Genomic DNA, 22,203 nt, shown 5'->3' on the forward strand with positions numbered 1-22,203 from the left:
GCGACTCCGGGAGGCCCAGAGGGGCCCCAGGGCCGGAGGAGCCCATCCTGTCATGTGTCCCTTTCGGGAGCACCCCTTCCCATTCCCCAAACCCCGGGTGGCCGCGATAACAGGCCCTGCCCCCCCTTCCTTCCTGCCTATCACCAAGTTGCAGACAGCAACCACCAGCCTGCCTTCCTTCCTCCGACACGCCCCTGGGGATGTGGCCAGCCTTGTTTTACAGAAGGGTAAACAGAGGCCCGGGGAGGGGGAAGGGATGATCACCAGGGATGCCCGCCCTCTCTGCTGGAGCTCTGGAGGAAGGAGAAGCCAGGACCCAGAAGCAGTGCATTGAAGGGCCCCTGCTGCCCCTCAGCCCCGCAGCCTCAAACCCGTGCATCTCCCCTTAAATCCCACTGTTTTGGGTTGTCCTTTCCTGAGGCAAGTGGGCTTAAGTGACTTGCCCAGGCTCCCACAGCCAGGGAGCGTTTGTCAAGTGCTGAGCGTTGCTGCACTATCCTGCCGGCCCCTTTTGTTTTTTAAATTCTACCCTTTCAAAGAAAGCAGGCTTCAGACAAGTGAGCGTTTTTTATTAAAAACGGAAACCATCCCAGGGTCTGGGAGAGGACGGTGGTCACCTACAGACTAGGGAGGTGGGGGAGGAGATTCTGGCTGGTCACAGTCCCCCTCGACCCCCCAAGATGGCGGCGGTTGGGGGGAAGTGCTTAGGCGTGGCCACGCCCCAGACAGAAGCGATTCTCACCCGGCCACAGGAGGGGGCGCTTTCCTCAGAGCAGCCAAACAAAGCTCGGGTCTCCCCGGCTTCCTCCCCACCCCCAGCTCACCCCCTCGATGACTCTCCCGGTAGCCCGCGTGCCCGGGCTGTGAGAGGTCCTGAGTCCTAGCCTGAGCCCGTTTTCCCTGAGTGTGCCCCCACTGCCCTCGGGGCGGCGCCCCCCGGCTCCAAACCCAGCCCCCACCCCAGCGGGGACGCTTCGGGATGTGGGGGGTCCCGGGAGGCCGGCCCCAGGCAGCTGTGCTAGAAGAGGGGCTGCGGGGCTCTCGGTGGGAGGTGGCAGCCCAGAGACCCTCGTTCAGTCCCTCCGGCCACCAGCAGGATCTGAACGAGGCTCTGCCTCCGAATCCAACGCTCTTTCCGTTATGCCCAGCGGGGAGCCTTGGGAGTCCGTCTTGTAAACATCCAGCCCCCCTCTCTCGGAGGCCGGCAGGAGTCCCGAGGAAAGGCTGCCTAGGGGAGAGAAGCCCCGGCTCCGGGGGGCGCCTCCCGCAGAGACAGAAGGCCCGGGTGCTGATGGAAACGAGGAGCTCTGGGGCCTTCGGGAAATGGCCCCCGCGAGGGAGGCAGGAGGGCGGAGGGAGGATCCTGGGGGAGTAGCAGCATTCCCGGGGGGAGGCCCCCAGGGCACTGAAGGATCCGGCACCGTCCGGCTCACGCTGGAACGGCAAAGTTCACCTCCAAACACGGGGAGACTCCGAAACATGCTCGCTCTCCCCGCCCCGAGCCGGGACCGGACCTGGAGGCTGGCAGCTATCAGGGCAAGAGAGGTCTCTGGTTCCGGGGGCGGGGGAGAGCCAGTCTTAAACAGACACAAAGAGGGAACCAGGCATCTAGATTGGGGGCACAGGTCTGGGGTAATACTGAAGGGGAGCGTTCACATTCTTCTAGTCTGGAGCTGGCTGTGTCAGAGGTCCCACGGCCGGCTCCGGCGCCCCAGGGGCCTGGCGAGGGCCTCCAGGACCCCGGGGTCCCTCGGGCAGGGAAGGCCACGCCGCTCATAACTTCACCTTGCCTCTATTCTTCTGGAGTTTGGCGTGCACGACTTTGAGCGTGGTCAGGAAATTGCCCAGGAAGAGGATGAGGAAGGTGATGGCCAAGACGAAGACCTGGAAGGGGGGACAGAGAGGGAAGAGTGATGGGGATGGGCCTTCCCCCCTCAGATCCAAGGGCCCGCCCTGCCATCTCCCCCAAGGAGCACCCCCATACCTGCCACTCCTTGCATTCCTCATGGGTAGAGAGCTCGAACAAGGTGATGGCGTTATAAAGCTGCCAGAACTGCAGGGGGAGAGATCAAGAGCCTCTTATCATCAGGATGGCTGCCTCTTAGGCGCTGGGAGAACCGAGTTACCCCACATGGAGTCCGGAGGCTACTCCCCCACCCTGGGGGGCCCACCCCACTGGCCTGCAGCCCCTAAGGAGGCAGGCTGAGGAACTCTCTGAACTATTCCTCAGAATCCTAGTTCTAAATGCATAAAACAAAATCCCGGGGAATATAAAGAAAACGAACTAGACTGGAACAGCAGGACCATTAGCTTTTCCCATCCAAGTTACCCAATGAGAACCAATGGAGATCTTCCCCATATGTACTTTATAGATCTGCTGATCTATAAAGTATACACCAGGAAGTTCTCCATTAATGCCATTTATTGTTATTTTGTTACTGGCAGACTCCCCGCAATTGATCCCTAGGCTCCTTGGATTCCGAACCCCTTCATCCACGGGCTTCAGGCCTAACTTGTGAAGTCCTAAATCCAAGCCACTTTATACATTCTCAAGCATGACATCAGCTTGTGCTGTTGTTATTGTTATAAATGCTTTATTATCAGGGAGAGGCGATAAGACCTAGACCTATTTTATGATTTTATTGGCACCAGGAACTCCCAGGTGTGGAAGCTCCCTCTACCGGTACAGAACAGCACCTGCTCTGCAACTTACAGTCTCAGAGAGACTTAGTTTTCTCATCTATAAAATGGGGATAATAACAAGGTTGTGGTGAGGGTCAAGTAGGATCCTATTTGCAAAGCGCTCTCCCCATGCTGGTTGTTGTGACCATTACTACTGATCCCTAGCTCCAAGGCCAGCTCTTCATCCACTGCACCACAATTGTGAGTCTCCATAATTATAATTGTTATTGCCATGTTGGTGACCCAGCCAGCCCCGCCGCCCTGCTCAGCCACAGCGGGGAAGAACACCATAAGCAAATGTACTGGGGTCCCCAAGAGTCCCGGGGGGCGACTTACATGACCACAGAACAAGAACGGTAGGAGAAAGGTAAGACCCCTCCACATCCAAGACTGGAATCCCTCTGGAAAAGAAGGCAGAGTTGGGGGACAGGAGGAAGTCAGATCTGCATCATGGGCAGGAGGTCAGTAGATGCCCTCGTCGCCATCAATCAATCAATCTTACTGTCTTTGTGCTTGTGATTCTTTCTTGGTTTACTTCAGTTACCCAATAGCCATATGACTTGTTTTTAGTCGTTTTTTAAGTTGTTTTTCTTTCTGGTTATACATGTACATTATTTTTTTTAATACACATCTCTTTACAAATCATGTGAGAAAATGTTTTCAATCACATCCAGCTCTTTAATACTCCTTTTGGGGTTTTCTTGACAAAGATACAAGAGTGGTTTGCTATTTCCTTCTCCAGCTCATTTACAGATGAGGAAACTGAGGCTCACAGGGTGAAGGGACTCCCATAGCTAGGAAGTGTCTGAGGCTGGATTTGAACCACAAGGAGTTCCTGACTCTACTAGACCCTATGTTGTGTGGACTGTGGCACCCCCTAGTGGTCGAGCCCTTAATAAGTGTTTGAGCTTAGGGATGTATTTTCTCCCAACTTTTCCCCATCCTGATTCTAAGCCCAGCACTCTATCCACTGCACCATTTAACCCATCTCAGCCTCATTGGACATTTTCCTCATCTGTAAAATGGGGCCAGCCATTTTAATGGGTAGAAAGTGCTCTGTAGATTTTTGAACCTTAAACAAATCTGTGATTATCATTATTCTGTGACAGAAAATAAAGGTCACAGGATCATGGGATTTCAGAAATCCTGTAGTCCAGGTGTCAAGTACTCAGCTCAACTTGGCTCACAAGACTCCTAAACATGGCCCAAATCAGATTAAAAAATATCCGGGAAATATTTAACAAAGAAAATCAAAATACAATAAAATAATGTTAACGTGGTTTTCGGAGTCAATAAGGAGCCTACAGGGATCCCTAGGGACAGTTTAGTGACCCCTAGTTTTATTTTTATTTAGATTTGACCCTTTTATGGGAATGCAGGACGACCCAGAAAAATTGTGTGCTTTCCCCCAAATCACCCAGGTAGAAAATGGACAAGCTGAGAGCTAAATCTCAGTCTTCTAACCGAGGAAATCAAATTCAACCCAATAAGAGGAAAAGTGGATGTGGATGAATGGGCAGAGACCCCATAAAGCTTAGAAGGAGGAATTCCTTGAAATGCTCTGGCTATGTTGATGGATCAACGTTAACCTTTCAATAAGACTTTTATTTTTTCTACAGAGATGTGTCCTTGGTGGAGGAGGCCCAGCAGTGTCTGGGGTACTCACCCACTGTCAGGTCCAAATGGTTCCTTTCCCCCAGAGCCCGGAGTCTGTAGAGGCATCCGCTCTGATAATAATATTGTAGGAACTGGACACAGCCTGCAGAGGGACAGGGGAGAGGACGGCCCTCAAGCAGAAGCCACTACATCAAAGATCTCTAGCTGGTAAGGTGCTCAAAGACCAGAAGGGAAACTGAGGCTTCTGGGAAAGTAGTGACTTGCCCAGGATCATCTAAGAAGTATGTATCAGAGGTGGTTTTTGAACTCAGATCCTCCAAGTTGAGTTCTTTATTCTTGAAACCCCCTCAAAGGACAAATCACAAAAGGGGGGGATTTGGGAAGGGACCATCTCAGTCTCACCCCAGGGCAGTTCTCTAAGGCCATAAGCACAGAGAGATGTTTTCAGTTCATTAATCAAAAACTCTAGATGGGCTGGACAGGGAGGAAGCCTTCGGGTCAGGGCATAGTTGGCCAATATTAGGGCTTCATTGGCCAATATTAGGCTTCCAGCCCAGCCCATAATGTTTGGAAAGAAAAAGCAGCCTCCTCTCCCTTGACTCTCACTCCAGGCATCTGGGTCTCCTTGCCCTGGTTCACTCTGACCCCACTCTCTTGACAATCAAATCCCCCTCCCTGACATCCCATAGGAACTGAGAACAGAGCTCTCCCCCCTCTGCTGCCAAGGGAGGCCCTCGCTTTGGGCAAAGGAGCAGGAAAGAGGCACTCACTCTGAAAGATGGAAAAAGCTAAAAACTGATTGCGAAACTTTTGATAGATGAGTCCGTTTGGCCTGGAGGAGACAGGAAAAGTGAGAAAGTAAAATAAAATAAAAGGAGACCGGGTTGTCAAATCCTAATTGCCAACATCACCAACCTGTCCATCCTGCACTGGCCATGGCCCCAAGCCACACACCCCCAGGGTAGGAAGGGAGAGGCCTCTGGCTGGGCTCTGCCTGCATGGCCACATACATCACATCTCCAACCCCGAAGTCACGGAAAAGCAGAGTTTCCCAGCTCCCTGATCCCCTGGTCCTGGGGGCCCGGTCACTTCAGTCCCTTCTCCCTACCTCCCAAGGACTCTTGCCCCGAGGACTTCCAACTTCCTCTCTTCTCTGCCTTTTATTTTCTTCTCTCCCATTCTGTTCACCCCTTTCATTCCATCTTCCCCTTCTCATTCTGTTCTCCCCACCCCTTCTTTCCTTCCTTCCCTCCCTCCTCTCCTTCTCCCCCCCTCTCTGTCACTCTCTCTCCTTCCCTCCCCATCACATTCTGTTCTCTCCCTCCACTCCATCCATCCTGCTTTCTCTCTCATGCTCTGCTCTTCACCCTCCTACCTTGCTCCCACCTGGAGGTGCAAGCCCACTACTAAACCTTCCTGCCCCAAGAACCCAAGGCTCTTCACCATGGCTGTTCCCCAGGCTTCTGAGTCAGGGAGCCGCCAGCGGCAGGCCCGGGGACTCGCTTCCCTGCTCCCCGGCTGAGGAGCTGTCCCGAGGCTATGTCCTTACTGGCCTTCCACTTGGATCCAGCCCAGCCCAGGCCCAGTCCTATTTACAAGCAGATCCTGTATCTTACGTCTGGCCAAGGATGTTCTCAGCCTCCAGCCCCCCACCCCCTTCCCTGAGCAGGGTGGGAGAGGGAGGGAGCACTCACCAGGTCAGCATTATCCCCGACAGAAATGTGGAGACGTAGTGGTGAGATACCCACCAGCCTTTAATTCTTGGAAAGAAAGACAGAGAAAGGGAGAATGAGTGAAAAGAGGAAGCCGCCCCCTTCGTAGCACACCTACAGGGACGTTGCAAGGAGGCTCTATTTAAGAGCTAACCGAGCCCAGGATAAAGGGGGCTTCTTTGGGTGGGAGGCCAGGCTTGACCCTGTCCACAGAAAGGAACATCAGAGCAATAAAGCTGCACCTGCACAGACATCCAGCTCACACATGTCCTGTGGGATCCTGGGCAAGTCATTTAACATAAATCTGCCTCTGTTTCTCTATGTATAAATTGGGGATAATAAGAGCACCTACCCAGCAGGGTGGTGGTGGTCTAAGGCTGGACTTGAACTCAGGGCTTCTTCACTCCAGCCCCACGTCCGTTCTATCTGTCCCATGCAAACTGGTTCTACTTCACTTAGGACCATTTCGACACAGTCAGTTCCACCCCCCAAAGGCGTGGCCAGTAACTTCTGAGCATTTTTATTGACCGTCCCCATAAATAGAACTCTTCCTCCTCATTCTCCTTCTTGTGGTTTCCTTCAAACCCAAATATAAAGTCTCTCCTTTTATTAGGGGTCTTCCCACTGAGACTAGTGTCCCAGTTTATCCTGTTTATCTCTTATTTGTACAGAATTGTTTGCAGAGACCGGAACTCCTAAGAGAAGAGACAGCTTAATTTTGAGATTTGTGATCTTTCTTTGCCTCCATTCTCACAGTGCTTGGCTCACAGTAGGTACTTAATAAATGCTTGTTGACTGACTGACCTCTTGGGGTCATTTAGTCTTGACACTCCTCCTCCCCTTCTTTCAGGGACTTTTCTACAATCTTCCTGATAAGTAACAACCAGCTTCCATTTGAATACTTCTAGTAGTGAGTAGCTCACTACCTTTCCTAACAGCCCATCCTATCATTTTTATAAATAGAACTGAAGTTCTTTAAGGACAGGACCTGCTTCTATTTTCGGTCTTTACTGAGTGAAATCTGCATCCTGATAATTTCAGAGAATCACAAAATCTCTAGTAGGAAGGGCCCCCAAAGGTTGCCCAAGGCTGCCCAGACCTGAGTATGAATTTCCCCCAGCACACAGAGGGAAGGGAACTCTTCCCCCTCCCAAGGCAGTCCATGACACTTGGGGGCAGCCAGAGTTGTTCCCATGCAGCATCATGTCCCCCCGGGCTTTCTCCTCCCTGGCTAACCAGCCCGAGTTCCTTCAAACCAGCCTCATGCTGCGAGACTTGCTGCTCTTCAGAGCCCTCCAAGTCAGCTCCATCTGTCTCGCATAAGAAAACCTCCATTATCTCCCTCGGTCTTTTCTCCATCCCATGCTGGGGAGGAAGGGAGACAATAGGGGGCAGCAGAAATAAAACTGGACATTGGGGTCAGGAGACCTAGGTGGCCCCTCCGGCTCAGCCACAAACTAAATCGTGACCGTGGGTCAGCCCTTTTGGCCTGTTTTCTAATCTATGAAAATGAAAGACAGAGACAAGATTGGATTTGCAATCTGGATTCAAATCCAGTCTTGGATACCATCTGACCAAGGGCCAGGGACGACCTCTTTGGGGTCTACAGTTTCCTCATCTGTGAGATGAGGATTTCAGACTGATGGCCTCTGGGGGCCTTTCAGCTATAAATCTATGCTCCCAACTAATTTAACAATACATTTATTAAGCACCTACTATGTGCCTACGAAGAGGCTGGGGCCGGAAGAATCCCTTCCAGCTCTCATTATTCCTGAGAAGAAAACTCAACTTATGATTTGGTCCTCATCTCTGAATCACACCTAGATATTATAGCAACCCAGTATTAGAGAGAACCTACTATGTGCCAGACACCGCAAATGGCCCTGGAGGTAAAAAAAAAAAAAAAAAAAAAGGCAAAAAACAAAGTGGTCTCTGCCCTGTGGGAGTTATATCCTACTGTTACTGTTTAGCTGAGTCTGATTCTTCAAGATGAGGGCACCATGCTGTCTGTGAGGTTTTCCTGGCAAAGCTACTGGAGCAATTTTACCGTGCCCTTCCTCTAGCATACTCATCTGTAAGTGGATAATAACATCACCCATCTTTTTACAAATGGGGAAACTGAGGCAGGGGGGAGGTGACAGGGCTAGCTCACTATCAGGCCCAGACTTCTGTGCTCTATGGAACCACCTAGCTGGCCTTTACATGGGCTACCAGTTAAGCAATGCCTTCCTCCTGGGATTATTTTATAATTTTTTATATTTTCACATATTTAATCCCTAGGGAAAATGGGATTTCAAATACCTCAAACCGATCTCTGGGGGCAGAGAATGGGGCATTAATTCTAAGGATAAGAGACACATACTTTGCTGAGTTCTGGCAAATTATCCCATTTAGCTCTGCCATCTGTGGATAAAAGGAGCAGCTAGGTGGCGCCATAGTGAACAGTGCTGGGCCAGGAAGGCACTCATCTCCCCGAGTTCAAATCCAGCCTCAGACACTTACGATATGATTCTGGGTGGGTCACTTCCCCCTCTGCCTCAGTTTCCTCATCTGTAAGATGGACTGAAGAAGGAAATGGCAAACCACTTTGGTATCTTTTCTAAGAAAATCCCAAATGGTGTCATGAAGGATTGAGTGCAATTGAAAAATAACTGAACGACAGCAACCACAATCTGTGTACGTGGCCAGTCGTGGCAGGGAGCCCGTCTACAGCCCCAGCGCACATAAACAGGGCTTGCCCACCTCAGTGCAGAGGGACCAGATTCCCTCCCCGCCCCCCACTCCCAGAAACAAAGATGGCGGCAGATACACTAGGACGACCTCCTCTACTCACTGTATTCTTTCTCTATGCCTTTTTCCTTGCCCTCTTAAGACAAAGAATTAAAGACTCCTTGCTCCCTTTGTGAAAAGCATTAACTAATTTTCCTCAGCTCTCAGAGTTACAGCAGAGCACGGCACTGACCGGGACCAGAGATGGGAGAACACAGCACGTCACTGGCTGACAGACCATGCCTCCCCAGCTAATAAAAGGGGGCAAAAAAGGAAGGGGAGGAATGAATTGTTCCTTTAAGAAGGAAAACAGAAAATTATCCTTGCATGTGTTTTAAAAATAAAAAGCTTCAATAAAAATTTTTTTTAAATGAAAGTGTAAAACAATCTTTACATGTATTTGGAAAAATAAAATATTGAGGGGGAAAAAAAGGAGGGAAAATAGAGGAGAAAGAGATGAGATTTGAAAGGGAGGGCCAATACAGGAAAAGAAGCACATGACCTGGAGGATGAGAAGCCCAGGATTCCAGCCCTAACCTCACTAGGGATTTACAAAATGGAAAAGTCACTTAAAAGTCACTTCTCTAAGCCTCTGTTTGCTAATCTTTAACATGAGGGGACTGGGCCAGCCAGTTAGCAAAGCCCCTTGAGGCGCCTAGAGTCTCTAATTCTAGGCAGGTCCTCTTTTCCATTATCACGCCATGTGATAAATCTCGATGCTCCAGAGGGCCAAAGAGTGATTTCAAGGTGCCCATGAATCCATATGGAAAATCCATAAATAAGCAATGACTTCAGGAGGCTGAATAAACACCCTTTTCTCCAAGATATATTTAGATTTTTTTTTTTTTCCAGTTTGGACTTGTATTTTCGTGAATTTAGAGAGGTCCTCCATAAGGAAACTTCTCCTACCAGTGCAGAGCTCCAAGGTTCTCCAGTGTGTTAGGACATATGGCTATGAAGTCCGAACACCTGGGTTCAAATGTTGCCTCTGACACATAACAGCCGTATGAATGGTGCTGGGCAAATCCTTCTGCCTCTCCCTGTCCCAGGAAGTGTTCTAAGGCTAGTAAGGAGCTGCTCTGCATTCAAGAAAGGAGTTCTTGGGGGAAATCTTAGGTCGAGATGAAAACAAATCTATTTCTATGTATGTGTGTGTGGAGAGCGTGTGCATTCAGCCTACAGAAGGAGTGGCTAAACCTGGTGCTTCCTGAGGGGCTTTCAGCTAAGGGTCTGGGATCCTCAGTATCAGCTGCAAAGGTCAGGGCAGAGCCAAAGACTGGGTAGTTTTCTCCTTCTGTTCCCCACATTTAGACACAGAAAGGATTCTCAAGCAGGAAAGTCCTCTTAGAAATTACAGATTTGTCATTTGGTGCTGAATTTACATGGTGCTTTAATTTTCTTTTCTCCAAGCACTGCATAATGTTATCTTGTCTGATTCTTGCAATGGTCCTGGGAGGCAGGTGTTATTATCACCTCCATTTTACAAACGAGAAAATTGAAGCAGAGAGAGGTGAAATGACTTTTTCAGGGTGGCAGTGCCTGATGCAGGATTTGAACTCGGGTTTTTCTGATTCCAGGCTCACTCTACCCACTGCACCATCTAGGGGGCCTTAAAGGCAAAACTGTGGCAGGTGAAAGATGAAATGACTAAGGAAACGAAAGTCTGCGCTTCAGAGAATATTGATTTATTAAGCGATGCATGTCAACTGCCCAAGAAATAAGGACCAGCCACCCTCCTCAGCTTTGGCGCTGGATCCCAAATACAGAGTGAGACAGATTTTTATATGTTAAAAACGATTAATCAAATAACACCGATTAATTAAAAGAAAACAACTGGATACAAAATTAGGTCACCTGATTTTCAAATGGAGGGAAAACTAAGGGCTTTCCAAGTTGGGAGGGAAGAGTAAACAGGCATAATTCTCTGAGATCAGAAAAGGAGTGTTCCTCTCCCCACTAACGGCCTCAGAGGTCCAAGACCACCCCCCTTCCTTTTTTAGTGACTCAAGGGTAAGGGCCGAATTTGTAAATCTGGCACCCATTGAATAAATACCGCTGCTCAGATCCTTCTCGAGTTACACGGACATTATTTGGGTTTAACTATTATGTCAGCCCGACATTGAGGGCAGGGATCGGCTACCTTTCTGTCTTTTGTCACCAGGGCCTAACACAGGTTCCAAGTCACTGCTTGCTGACTGATTGTCGGTCGGAGGCATAAAGGTCACTCGATCCCTTGGCCCCTAAATCCAGGGACCATGTGCCCGTTTTAGCTTTTTCTTTAAAAGATTCAATTCCATCACAAATGACAGAAACTCCTCATTGTTACTAACTCCCCCACAAATGGGGGAGAGAGACAATGAAGCGGACACAGCTCTCCCACACAGGAAAGAACGCTTCTTCCCTCTGAAAAATGAGAGGGGTGGGCCTGATGGCCCCTGAGCTGTCTCTGTGCTTTCGGACCCAGGATCCTGTGACTCAGGACCCCGCCGTCCTCTCCCCTGGGACACTCCCTCCTCCCAAGGCCCCGCGCAGCCTTCAGTACCTGGAGCCGTTGCTGATGAGGATGCTTTCCCGGATGGTGAGCGTGCAGTAGTACCAGACCAGCAAGAAGTTGAACACTTCATCAGTTACTCTAGGACAGAGAGAAGCGGGGGCTGTGAGGGGTCCGGCTTCCAGATCTCCCAGGTGGGGGAGAACGTGGCGCGGGGTGAATGAGAAAAGCTCTTTCTCCTTCGGAGGAGCCGGTGAGTGACCAGCTGGGATGGACACCGACTCTCTGGCCAAAGCTCTTGTTTCCCAAGATGAGGGTCTTGAGCCCGACTCCCTTACTCTACCGATGGGGAAAGTCCAGCCCAGAGAGGGGAAGTGACTTACTATCACAGGATCACAGACCTAGAGCTTGAAGCCCACCTCTGAATTTTACAAAAGGGGAAACTGAGGCCCAGACCTCATGCAACCTCTTCCCTCTCACAGGTCTTAGGCCTCCACACCATGCTAGCCATCCCCATCACATATTAATTTGCATTTGTAAAGTGCTTCCTTAAAGTGTCCAACTCAAAGAGAAACAGATCCCTTCTCCCCACTACAGAAAAACCATAAAATAACATTATGTTGTACTGTATTTTTAATTATTTTTGTCAAACTTTGCCTACTTATTACATTTCAATCTGGTTGAGGTTACACTTGGGGGTTTTGCCAGCCTGTTTTATATCATTTGAGCCTCACAACAATCCTATGAGGTAACAGTATTATTATTCCCATTCTACAGATGGGGAAACTGAGGCCCAGGGTCTGAGTCTGAATTTGAACTCAGGACTTCACAACTCCAAGATCAGCACTCTACCCACACTGCCATCTAGCTGCCCCTAGCACAGAGTCGGTGCTTAATAAATGTCGATTCGTTTTTCCTCTCTGGGTCTCAGTTTACCTTTCTATAAAAAGAGGAGCATGGACAGCTGACCTCTGAGGTTCCTCTAAGCTCCCTAATTTCAACAGGGAAAGGAAAAGCCTAGGACTAGGTCTGGGGCTGGAGGAGATGGAAAAAAATCTTTGTTTGGAAGTCAGATTATCCAAACTGTTTACTGAAAGCCTGGAAGCCTGGGAAAAGGACCTGAATGGATTGAGCCAAATGCCCTGTGGCAGTAGGTGGCTTGTCTTCCCAGCAGGCTCCAGAGAGTCTCATAGCCAACTCGGTGGATTACCAGTCCATTACCCACTCTTGCAAGAGCACCTCCCGGGGATGCTGGGCCTAGTGCTTCCCTCCCTTCCCCACCCCACATACACAGCTTAGAAAACAAAATCTAATTTTAACAACGTCTATCAAGCAGTTCAAGAATTTTGGGAAACTCAAGCCTAAGGAGTGGGAGAAAAAGGCATTGCAGCTTTCTCCATCGTATTCTGCAAACCATTCTCTTGCTCTAGTGAGAATAAGACATTTCTTTCTAAGATTATCTCTTGTCAACTCTATATGTTTCTTTTATGTGTCTGCGTATGGGTCTCTCATCTCCTTCTCTGCCCCCTCCATTAGAATATGAGCATCTTGAAGGCCAAGCTGTTTCATTATTGTCTTTGTAGCTTTAAAGCCAGCACAAAGTCTGGCCATAGCACAGAGGCTTATTATGTGCCGGCCAATTGTTCGTTATTGATACCATGTGCCCATCTGGGAGCCAGGGAAAGTTAAGAGAACTAAAGAAAAATCTCCACTAACATCTTGGGTAGGTTTTCTGTGAAGGATTTACGGGAGGTCACAGAGAAGAGTCCCAGGATGGAAAAGCCTGGTACAGGAGGGAAGATGTTTACCAGCGGAGGGCATCGATTCATCCCTATGTCCTCTGTACCTACAAACATCCCCAACAAGGGGTCAACCATGGTAAACGCACCTGCCTCCGTGTGCTGAAGGAGGTGGAAAGGGTGGGAAATCTGGCACACATGAGACATTATGATTCTCTCATCCTCTGGGCCTTGAAGGTAACCCAATCCAGAAAGTAGAAGGAACCCACTATGTAGCAGACATGAGAGGCTGTGGAACTCTGGAGAGCAAAGACAGGTCTCCTTGGCTGCAGGAAGCTCCTGTCCAGGAAGCTCCCACCCCCAGGGACATTTAAGGCCTAATCTCATCCCATGGCAGTGAGAACACAAAGATAAAAAGGAAAAAAAAAATCCAGTTCCTACCCTTAGGGAACTTACATTCACTGACAGGAGGCAACATACACACAGAGAAGTATAAACAGGATCCTATGAGGGGGCAGAGAGTACTAGGTGAAAGGACCAGTGGGGCGTCCATAATGGGAATACTGGGTTGGAAGTGGGTGAAGACCTGGATTCAAAACCAACCACATTCACACCTACTAGATGTGTGCTAATCGGGCCTGTTATTTCACTGTTTGGGGCCAACTTGTAACTGGGACTCAGTTTCTATATACATGATATGAGAGAGATGGATAAAATAATATCTAAGGGCCCTCGTGCCTGTTCTAAATCTTATTATAGCTTTTTATTGACACAACATATGCACGGGTAATTTTTCAACACTGACCCTTGCAAAATTTCCAAATTTTTCCCTCCTCCCCTGGATGGCAGGTAGTCCAATACATGTTGAATGCCTTTTCTAAATCTATGAACCCTCAAAGCATCAATGCAATCCCAAACTCGAGAGCAGGGCTAATCCCAAGGTTGGAGATGAATAATCATTGGTGGATTAACCTGGGATGGGCAACCGGGCCTGAAACCCACACACCCCACCCCTCCCCCACCCTAGGAAAGCCAAAAGCCCCACCCACGGCTGTCCTAGATCTCACCCTACCTGTCCAAATTCACTGCCTTCTCTGGTCTGGAACGGGGCTGCTGAAGGGCAGACGGGCACCCCAGAAGTCCCAGCTTCCAAGACCCTCCTCTCTCCCCCACGGCCCCACCACAGTCCAGGTCCCAGACCACTCACCTGTAGTGTAGGAAGAATCTGCAGGCTATGGCTCCAAGCAGGAAGATAATAGTCAAGTAAAGCTTGAATTTCTCGTATTCATCCTTGTAAGCAAACCTGCCAAGAACAGCCCAGCCAGGATTAGATTAGAACCCCACCACGTGCTATCATCCCTGATACCAGCCTCTCCCCTCGCCTCCTGGCAAGAGCTACAAGGGCGCTGGGGGCCCGGCCCTGACTCGCTGTGACTGTAGGGCAGGCGTGTCCCGTCTCTGGCTATCTCTGTATTCTCATCTATAACACAAGACCCCAGACCGCCCGTCCCTGTATGAGAATGCCCTCCATGACATCTCCCACAAGGGGCAACCATAAAATTCGCCGGCCTCCTTCTGTGGGAGAGGGAGGAGGTGGAGGCTGCAGATGTGGAATGTGCCGCTGATCTAGCACAGCATGGCCCAGCAATTGTGGTATTTGCCTGAAAAACCAGAAGACCTGGATTCAAATCGCACTTCAGATACCTTCCTTTTTTTCCGCCTTGGACATAGAGAGAAGGAAGGGAATAATAAATACAGAGTCTACAAAGTGCCAGGCACTGTGCTTTATTATTTCATTGGCTCCTCGCCACAGCCCTGGGAGATAACTGCTATTCTTATCATCCCCATTTTGCAGATGAAGAAACTGAGGTAGAGAGATTAGGTGACTTGCCCAGGTTCACACAACTACTACATCATCTCTGGGGCTGGGCCTGATTCCAGATCTGGCGCTCTATCCAATGTAGCACCCCCTGATGGCCCCTAGTCGGCTGTCAAACTCACACCTCACTTTCCTGCTCTATAAAAGGAAGGGTTTGGTCTGTAAGGTCCCTTCCAGCTCTAAAATATAAAAGTCTATGAGCCTATTGGTTAATTCTGTTTAACATTTTGATCACCAGGAGGTAGACAGCAGGAAATGACTATGATGTAAAAACAAAAGACTTCAAAAAAACTTTTTATACAGATTCTCCTTGGTCCCCCAATGAGGAGGAAGCTGCTATCTCTCAAAGACAGTCCCTTCCACTATGGGAGAATCATTGGGAAATTTACTGGCAAAGATCTTGCCCCAAATTTGTCTCTTTACAACGCCTGTTCGTGGTTCTTGGTTCTAAAGCCAAGCAGGATAGAGCTAATCTCTTCAGCAGGAAACGGCCTTTCAAACCCCTGAAGGCCACAAAAGCAGGAGCAATCTCTAAGGTCCCTTGTCAGTTCTAACCTTACACCAGAAACGTCGACTTGAGCTGGGGTGGAACACTAGAGGAATGGAAGTCTACTTCTAGCCTTGTTCCCAAATTAAAACTTGCTTTAGTAAGAGGAATCAGTGAGGGGAGGAGCAGGGAGGACAACATGCTGCATAATACTCCTCACACCTTAACCTGCTAGTTAAGGGCCTGGGACAGAAACTCAAGCTTCTTTTCCCTTTTCAGTACAAATTCCAAGGTCCAATTTCCACAGGATTCAATGTTCTGCCTTTGAGGCCCACACAAACGTTTAAAGGGAAAACCAGATATCAAGAAGTCTAGAGGTCTGGAGGATTAAACATCTCTTATACAAGAGCTTGGAGTGTGCATTCTAATCGAGGACTGTCTCTTGTCTCCTGGGCCTCATGAAGGAAGACTATGGTCCCAGTCCCACAGTACAGCGGACAACCCCTAAAGGAACCTGTTTTTTCTGATATTGGGATAGCTGTATTTCAATATAATTGGTTTCCTTTTTAAGCCTGTGTATTTTATTTTATATACTTAAAAATACACTCCTGAGAAGGGTTTCCCTAGGCTTTGAAGGGATGTGGGGTTAGGTTCCTAGAGAGTCCAAGACATACACAGAAAAGGTAAAAGAACTGGACATACTCACTTGGCCTGGTTACTGAGGAGGGTAACGTTGACATTGCCCAGAACCAGACTAAGATACAGCCTGAAAGAAAAGAATAGATCATCTATGAGGCTTCCTTCAAGGTACAACTCAGGTGCCCCTGGCCTACACAAGGCCTTTCTGGACCCTCTCCCCCATCTAAGTTACTGAAATACTTTATAACTGTGAAATGATTTTGTGGCTATTTATTTGTGCCCACATTGTTTTCACTGCTCTTTAAACATAAAACATAAGCTCCCTGAAGGCAGGGATGGCTTCCTTTTGGTCTAGCCCAGCACTCACATATTTGTTTTTTTAATTGGACCTATGATTACAGAAAATAAGTTCTTCTACCAAAGCGGACTGGCCCAGCCTAATTGCATGTGGCTAAGTGACTTCACCAGAGTCACATGGCTGGTAAGTGTTGGAACTGGGAGCTGACCCCATGTCTTCCTTGACCCTGAGGCTGGCTCTCTAGCCACTAACAGGCAGCAGCTTTAACCCAGCAGCTGGGTTTAACCTTTCTGAAGCTCTGGTTCATGGCAATCACTCATCAAATGCTACTTGAATAAATGAAAACCTAGAGTAGAATGCAAGCTCCCTGAGGGCAGGCCTATTTCATTTTTGGTTTTGTATCTCCAGTGCCTGGAAGATTTCTTTGGTCTCAATCTATGACTTCTCCTGAATATGGAACTTTGGACTCTATACTCTCTCTGCTCAGTACCAATTCTATCCTGGCTTGATTCTTCGTGCATGTCTCATCCTCTCTTCAGAAACTGCATTTCTATCCTATCTCTGTGACCTCAGTATCCAGCACAATTCTAGACACAAAGGTGTTGTTAAAAAAAAAAAAAAAAGCTTATGGAATGAATATGTCCCTCCTGGAAGGCAGGGGCTATTTAACAGTGGCCTTTGTATCAGAGCAAACAGCAGGTACTTAATAAATGTTGCTTTAATTGAATATACATACTGCTGATTCCCCCTCCCCTCCAAATCCTAACTCTCTGGGGGAGTCCTGTATGACACTGTTGAGGAAAGCTGGAGTATTATTATCCAAAACACCCACAAAAATCGTGAGCACATAATGTTGCCTGGGCAGGTGTGCAAGGCTAAAAATGGATGAACGGAGAGAACTAAACTGTAGTTTTCAAAATAAAGAAATAGCTGGGAGGGGCCTTTGAACAGATGTCAGCTGAGAAAGATCTTAGAAATCATTTAGCCCAAACCCTTTGTTTTCCAAATGGGGACACTGAGGCACAGGGAGTTAATTTCCCAAGATCTAGGACCCCGGACTGCCTCCCAGCCTCTTACAGGTATCAGATGTTTGTTATTATCTCTAGAGTTACAAAGTCAATTATTTTAAAAATCATGCAAATGTATACCTTAGCTAAAGTATTTAAGAAGACAGTCGGAGATGAGCTGATTCAAGCCCCACTGCCTCCTTTTATGTCAAAGATAATATCTCAGTTCACAAGGAACATAGGATGTCAGTGCTAAATGCCCCCCTTTACCTGCCCTGGGAGCTTCCTAATGGTACTTCCTAAAGCACAAGGGTAAAACTATGTTATTCCCCTTGCCTAAAACCTCAAATAGCTCCCTATCACCTCTAGAATAAAATAATTTGGATTTAACATATATTTTTACTATGTTTAACACATACTGGATTACATGCCATCTAAGGGAGGGAAATTGGGACACAAGGCTTTTCTAAAGGTCAATGTCAAAAAATTATCCTTGCATATATTTTGAAAATAAAAAACTTCAATTAAAAATACCAACAAAAAATAGAATAAAATACAAAACTCCTCAGCTTGGCATTGAAAGCGTTTTATATTCCACCACTACCCCTTGTTATGGCTGATAAGGGACTAGATCTTTTCCAACCAACTAATTAATAAGCATTTCTAAGAGCCTACAACATACCAGAGGTCATGCGAGGTGCCAGCGATATAAAACAAATGACAGTCCCTGTTCTTAATTAAGGACACCTAACTTTAGAGTAGATATCAAAGAAATGCAAATAAATGAGGGGAATGGTTAGGAACCAAGAAGAGCCTCTTGAAGGAGGGGGCAAGTGAAGGAGTGGGGTTGAGAGTGTGGGTGATTTAGGGCAGCCTCCTCCCCACTGCTGGAAAAAGAAACAAAGGCTCCTATCTTAGTAATGTAAGCATGGGCTTTGGCCCATATGGTTTGAGAATGCATGTGTCCAAACCTCCAATAGGGGGTGACAGAGGCAATCTTAAGAATAAAGGCCAGCCTCTGGGAGAATTCAGAAGCAGTCAGTCAAGTCAACAAGCATCTATTAAGCACTTACTATATGCCAGGCACTGTGCTTAGTATTGGAGAAAACTAGACGTATTCAAGATCCATCCAGTACAAATGGGAGATAATCTCAGAGGGAAGCCATTAGCAGTGGGGGAAGATCAAGACAGGGCTCCCACAGAGGGGAGGATGTGAGCTGTCCTGAAGCCAGCCTGGAATCGTATTATGGGGCAGCAAGAAGGCCAATTTGGCCAGACCACAGTGTTTATGACAGTAATCAGCCTGGAAATACAAGAGCCAGAGTAGGAAGACTCTCTTTCCTGGCTCTGCATGTGATCTCACAAACTTTCTGCCCCAAACAGCTCTGAGAAGGCAGAGATACCAATCTGGCTGGGGCCTCTGTATCTGGGTACTCTGTGCATCATCTCTCCTGCAGCCCTAGAGCTGGCCAAGTCTGGGGAAGCCACCAGAGTCTCCTACCTTGTACGTGTGGAGCCAGAACCTCCCCAACTGCCCAGAGCCCCCTACCCGTTCTTCTTGGGCAGGTAAGCTTCCATGTCAAAGAAGATATTCTGCCGTTCCTTGATGCTGGCGCTCATCTGCTGAATGAGGTCGGCCTCTTCAAAGTTGGCATGCCGCTTACACCTGTTGTTGAGATGAAAAGGGAAAAGGGTGGGAGTGTTGGCTCAGCTAGCTGCCAGTGTGTCTAGACACTCCCAGGTCTGGGCACGCAAAGGCATCTCACCACTATCCCCCTCACTTTAAGCCAACAGTCAGGCTTCTTAACTGAGTGGGAGAAAATAAAGAACACTCTGTAATCAGATTACCTGAGTTCAAATTCTACCTGTGACACTATCTGCATGATCTTAGGCAAATCACTTCACCAGCGTAAGCCTTGGTCTTCCCATATATAAAATAAAAGGGTTGGAATAAAACGGCCTGTGCCGTTTTACATCTCTAATCCTTCCTTCTGCCTCAGTTAACTTTTTGTATAATAGAAACAACCAACTTTACATCTCTAATCCTTCCTTCTGCTTCAGTTTACCTTCCATATAATAGAAACAATCAACTTTACATCTTTAATTTTCCTTCTGCCTCAGTTTGCCTTCTGCAAAATAGGAACAATCAAATCAACAAGCATTTACTAAGTATTCCCTGTCTGATAGTGATTAGTGATCCAAAGTCAGAAGTAGACTCAGGCAGATAATTCCTGCCCTCAAGAAGCTCATGTTGTATTTATAATCAAGCCAGTCCTATGGCAACTGGTAAAAGTGTAAACATCTAATCTTTTCTTCTGCCTCAGTTTACCTTTCACATAGTAGAAACAATCAACTCAAGAGGAACAACAACAACAACAGGAAATACTAAGTACTTCCTGCATGGCAGAGATTAGTGATCCAAAAGCAGGAGGCTTGAGGAGACAATGCTCACCCTCCAGAAACTCGTCTTGTACTTATAATCAAGCCTGTCTTATGACAACTGGTAAGAGTGTAAATACCTGAAAAGTAAAAGCTCTACAATAATATGTGATCTGGATGACATTCATTAGCAAAAATACTTTCCCCAAACTGGAAAAACAGCTCAGAGGGCACACCCTCCTCCAGGGCCAGCAGCATGACCTCTACCTTGCATTATAGACTCTGAGGCACCTGTTGAACATTTCAGGAATTAGTGAACGCAGAACAATGCAATCACAAACCATATATCGCCATTTACAAAGGCAAAGCCTCAGCTTACATGGCTAAGATAGGAGCTCTCAGTTCTTTTTTCCACAGTGGGCAAGTGGGTTGCACAGGGTCTCCCTTACAACCAAAGGACATTGGTTTATAAATTGAGGGTCTAATCTTGTAACTAGGTCATCAGCCTGCTAAACCTGGAAAACAACTTTTTAAACGTGCCAGGACGGCAGGATCACAGATTAGAACTGGAAGAAGCTTTATAGGCCTCTTAGGTTAAAAAATGTCCTCATTTCAGAGATGAGGAAAATGAGACTCAGAGAACTGAAGGCATTACCCCTGTCCCCCAAGCAGTAAATAGCAGAGCTGAGTTTCAAATCCAAGTCCTCAGACTGCAATTTCAGAGCTCTTCCATAACCATACACTGCCTTCCTCTCTCCCCACCTTCTTTACTCCCAAGACAGCAAGAACTTTCAAACCAGCTGGATTATAAGTGTGGAGATCCCTTTACTCTGGGTCCAGGAAACTGGCTGATTCAAAATAATAGCTTGTGTCATAATTATCTGTGTATGTGCCATGTCTTTATACCAGTCTGGGTGCTCTCTGAGAACAGGCGCCAGAGCTCCACCAGGGCCTAGCATAGACAGTAGGCATTCAATAAATGTTTGTGTAAATGAAATAACAACAACGGCAGCTGACATTTACATACTACTCAATGCTTTTGAAAGTACCATAATAAGCAGTTTGGTCAGTAGAAAGCAAGCTAAATGAGGAGGAGTCTAAGGACCTGAGTTCAAATCCCAACCTTACTATTTATTACCTGTGTGACCTTGAGTAAAATAATAGGCTTTAAAAGCCCCTTCTAACTCTAATTCTAAGTTTCTAAGATCCCTTAGATTGAGAGATCCTTGAGGGCAGGGGCCTTCGTTTATCCCTTTTTGTATCTCAGCACTTAGCACAGTACCTGGCTAACTTAATAAATATCTATTGATTAAGACATCCATAGTAGCTCCTGTGAGATCATCAGTGCAGGTATCATCAGTCCCCATTTTACGGGTGAGAAATTTGAGAGTCAAAGAGAGCAAGCAAACTGGGGACGTGGCTCAAGGAGGAGCGGAGTCCAGGTTTGTCTACATTTAGGGTCTGCCCTCTCTTTGTTATACTGCACTGCTTTTTGGAAAGGAGGCAAGAGTTACTATGATGTTTTATTCACTGAAATTCGTTTAACTGCAAATATCCACTAAACTTGTTCAAGTATTTATATTAACATTCAATACCCACAAATGAGTGTGGACCACAATATAGCATTTCTACTCTTTCTGGTTATTGTTTGCTTGCATTTTTGTTTTCCTTCTCAGGTTTTTTTCTTTCTTTCTAGATCTATTTTTTTTTAATGCAGCAAGATAACTATAAATATGTATACACATATTGGATTTAACATATACTTTATCACATATAACATGTATTGGACTACCTGCCATCTAGGGGAGGGGGCAGGAGGAAGGAGGGGAAAAGTTGGAACAGAAGGTTTTTCAAGAGTAAATATTGAAAAATTACCCATACAAATATTTTGTAAATAAGAAGCTATAAAAAAAAAAAATTGCAGCTTTCACTAGGGACAGGACTGTTACTTCATTAATGTAGGGAACTCCCAGGGGAGGAAACTATGTACAAAGCAGGTAGGCACCTTCTCTGCAATTCAGACTCAGAGTGTTCCCTGGTAGTACACTGAGAAAGAAGACAAATTTTAGGCCCAGGGTTACACAGGTAATTCATCAAGACTTTTTAAATCCAGGGATTTCCTGACTCCAAAACTGCCCAGCACTGCTTCTCCCAAGTATTCAACAAGGAAAGAGGGAAAAAGGGAGGAAAGAAGAGAGAGGGAGTGTGATAAAAGAGAGAATTAGAAAAAGAAAGCAAAAGATGGAGAAGGGGAAAGAAAGGAGGGGGGAGCAGAAAAAGACAACCTAGAGGGAAGAAAAGAGGAAAGAAAGGAGAGAGGGAAGAAGGAAAGAAGGGGTAGAGGGAAAGGATGAAAGAAGGGAGGGAAAAAGAAGAAGGTAGAGAGGGAAAGGATGGAGAAGGGAGGGAAAGGAAGAAAGGAGAACAAGGGGGAAGGATAAAAAAAAGGGAGTAATAGGAAAAAAGAAAGGAGGGAAGGAAAAGAGAAAAGAAGGAAAGAAGGA

At 47.2% G+C, this 22,203-nt stretch overlaps 1 protein-coding gene across 1 annotated transcript in view; it reads right to left on the reverse strand.

The window, feature by feature from the left end:
- Positions 1-552: 552 nt before the first annotated feature.
- Positions 553-22,203, reverse strand: part of TMEM120B (transmembrane protein 120B) — a 39,654-nt gene continuing 18,003 nt past the window's right edge. The window contains exons 3-12 of the mRNA XM_031948531.1: positions 18,870-18,986; positions 16,083-16,142; positions 14,218-14,313; positions 11,323-11,412; positions 5,994-6,059; positions 5,070-5,131; positions 4,349-4,441; positions 3,019-3,083; positions 1,985-2,053; positions 553-1,884 (exon numbers count right to left, since the gene is read on the reverse strand). Coding sequence (XP_031804391.1) covers positions 1,774-1,884; positions 1,985-2,053; positions 3,019-3,083; positions 4,349-4,441; positions 5,070-5,131; positions 5,994-6,059; positions 11,323-11,412; positions 14,218-14,313; positions 16,083-16,142; positions 18,870-18,986 — 829 coding nt within the window. The 3' untranslated portion in view covers positions 553-1,773. The remainder of the gene's footprint in view (positions 1,885-1,984; positions 2,054-3,018; positions 3,084-4,348; positions 4,442-5,069; positions 5,132-5,993; positions 6,060-11,322; positions 11,413-14,217; positions 14,314-16,082; positions 16,143-18,869; positions 18,987-22,203) is intronic.

The sequence above is a fragment of the Sarcophilus harrisii genome, chromosome 1, assembly GCF_902635505.1.
Source record: "Sarcophilus harrisii chromosome 1, mSarHar1.11, whole genome shotgun sequence".
NCBI lineage: Eukaryota > Metazoa > Chordata > Mammalia > Dasyuromorphia > Dasyuridae > Sarcophilus > Sarcophilus harrisii.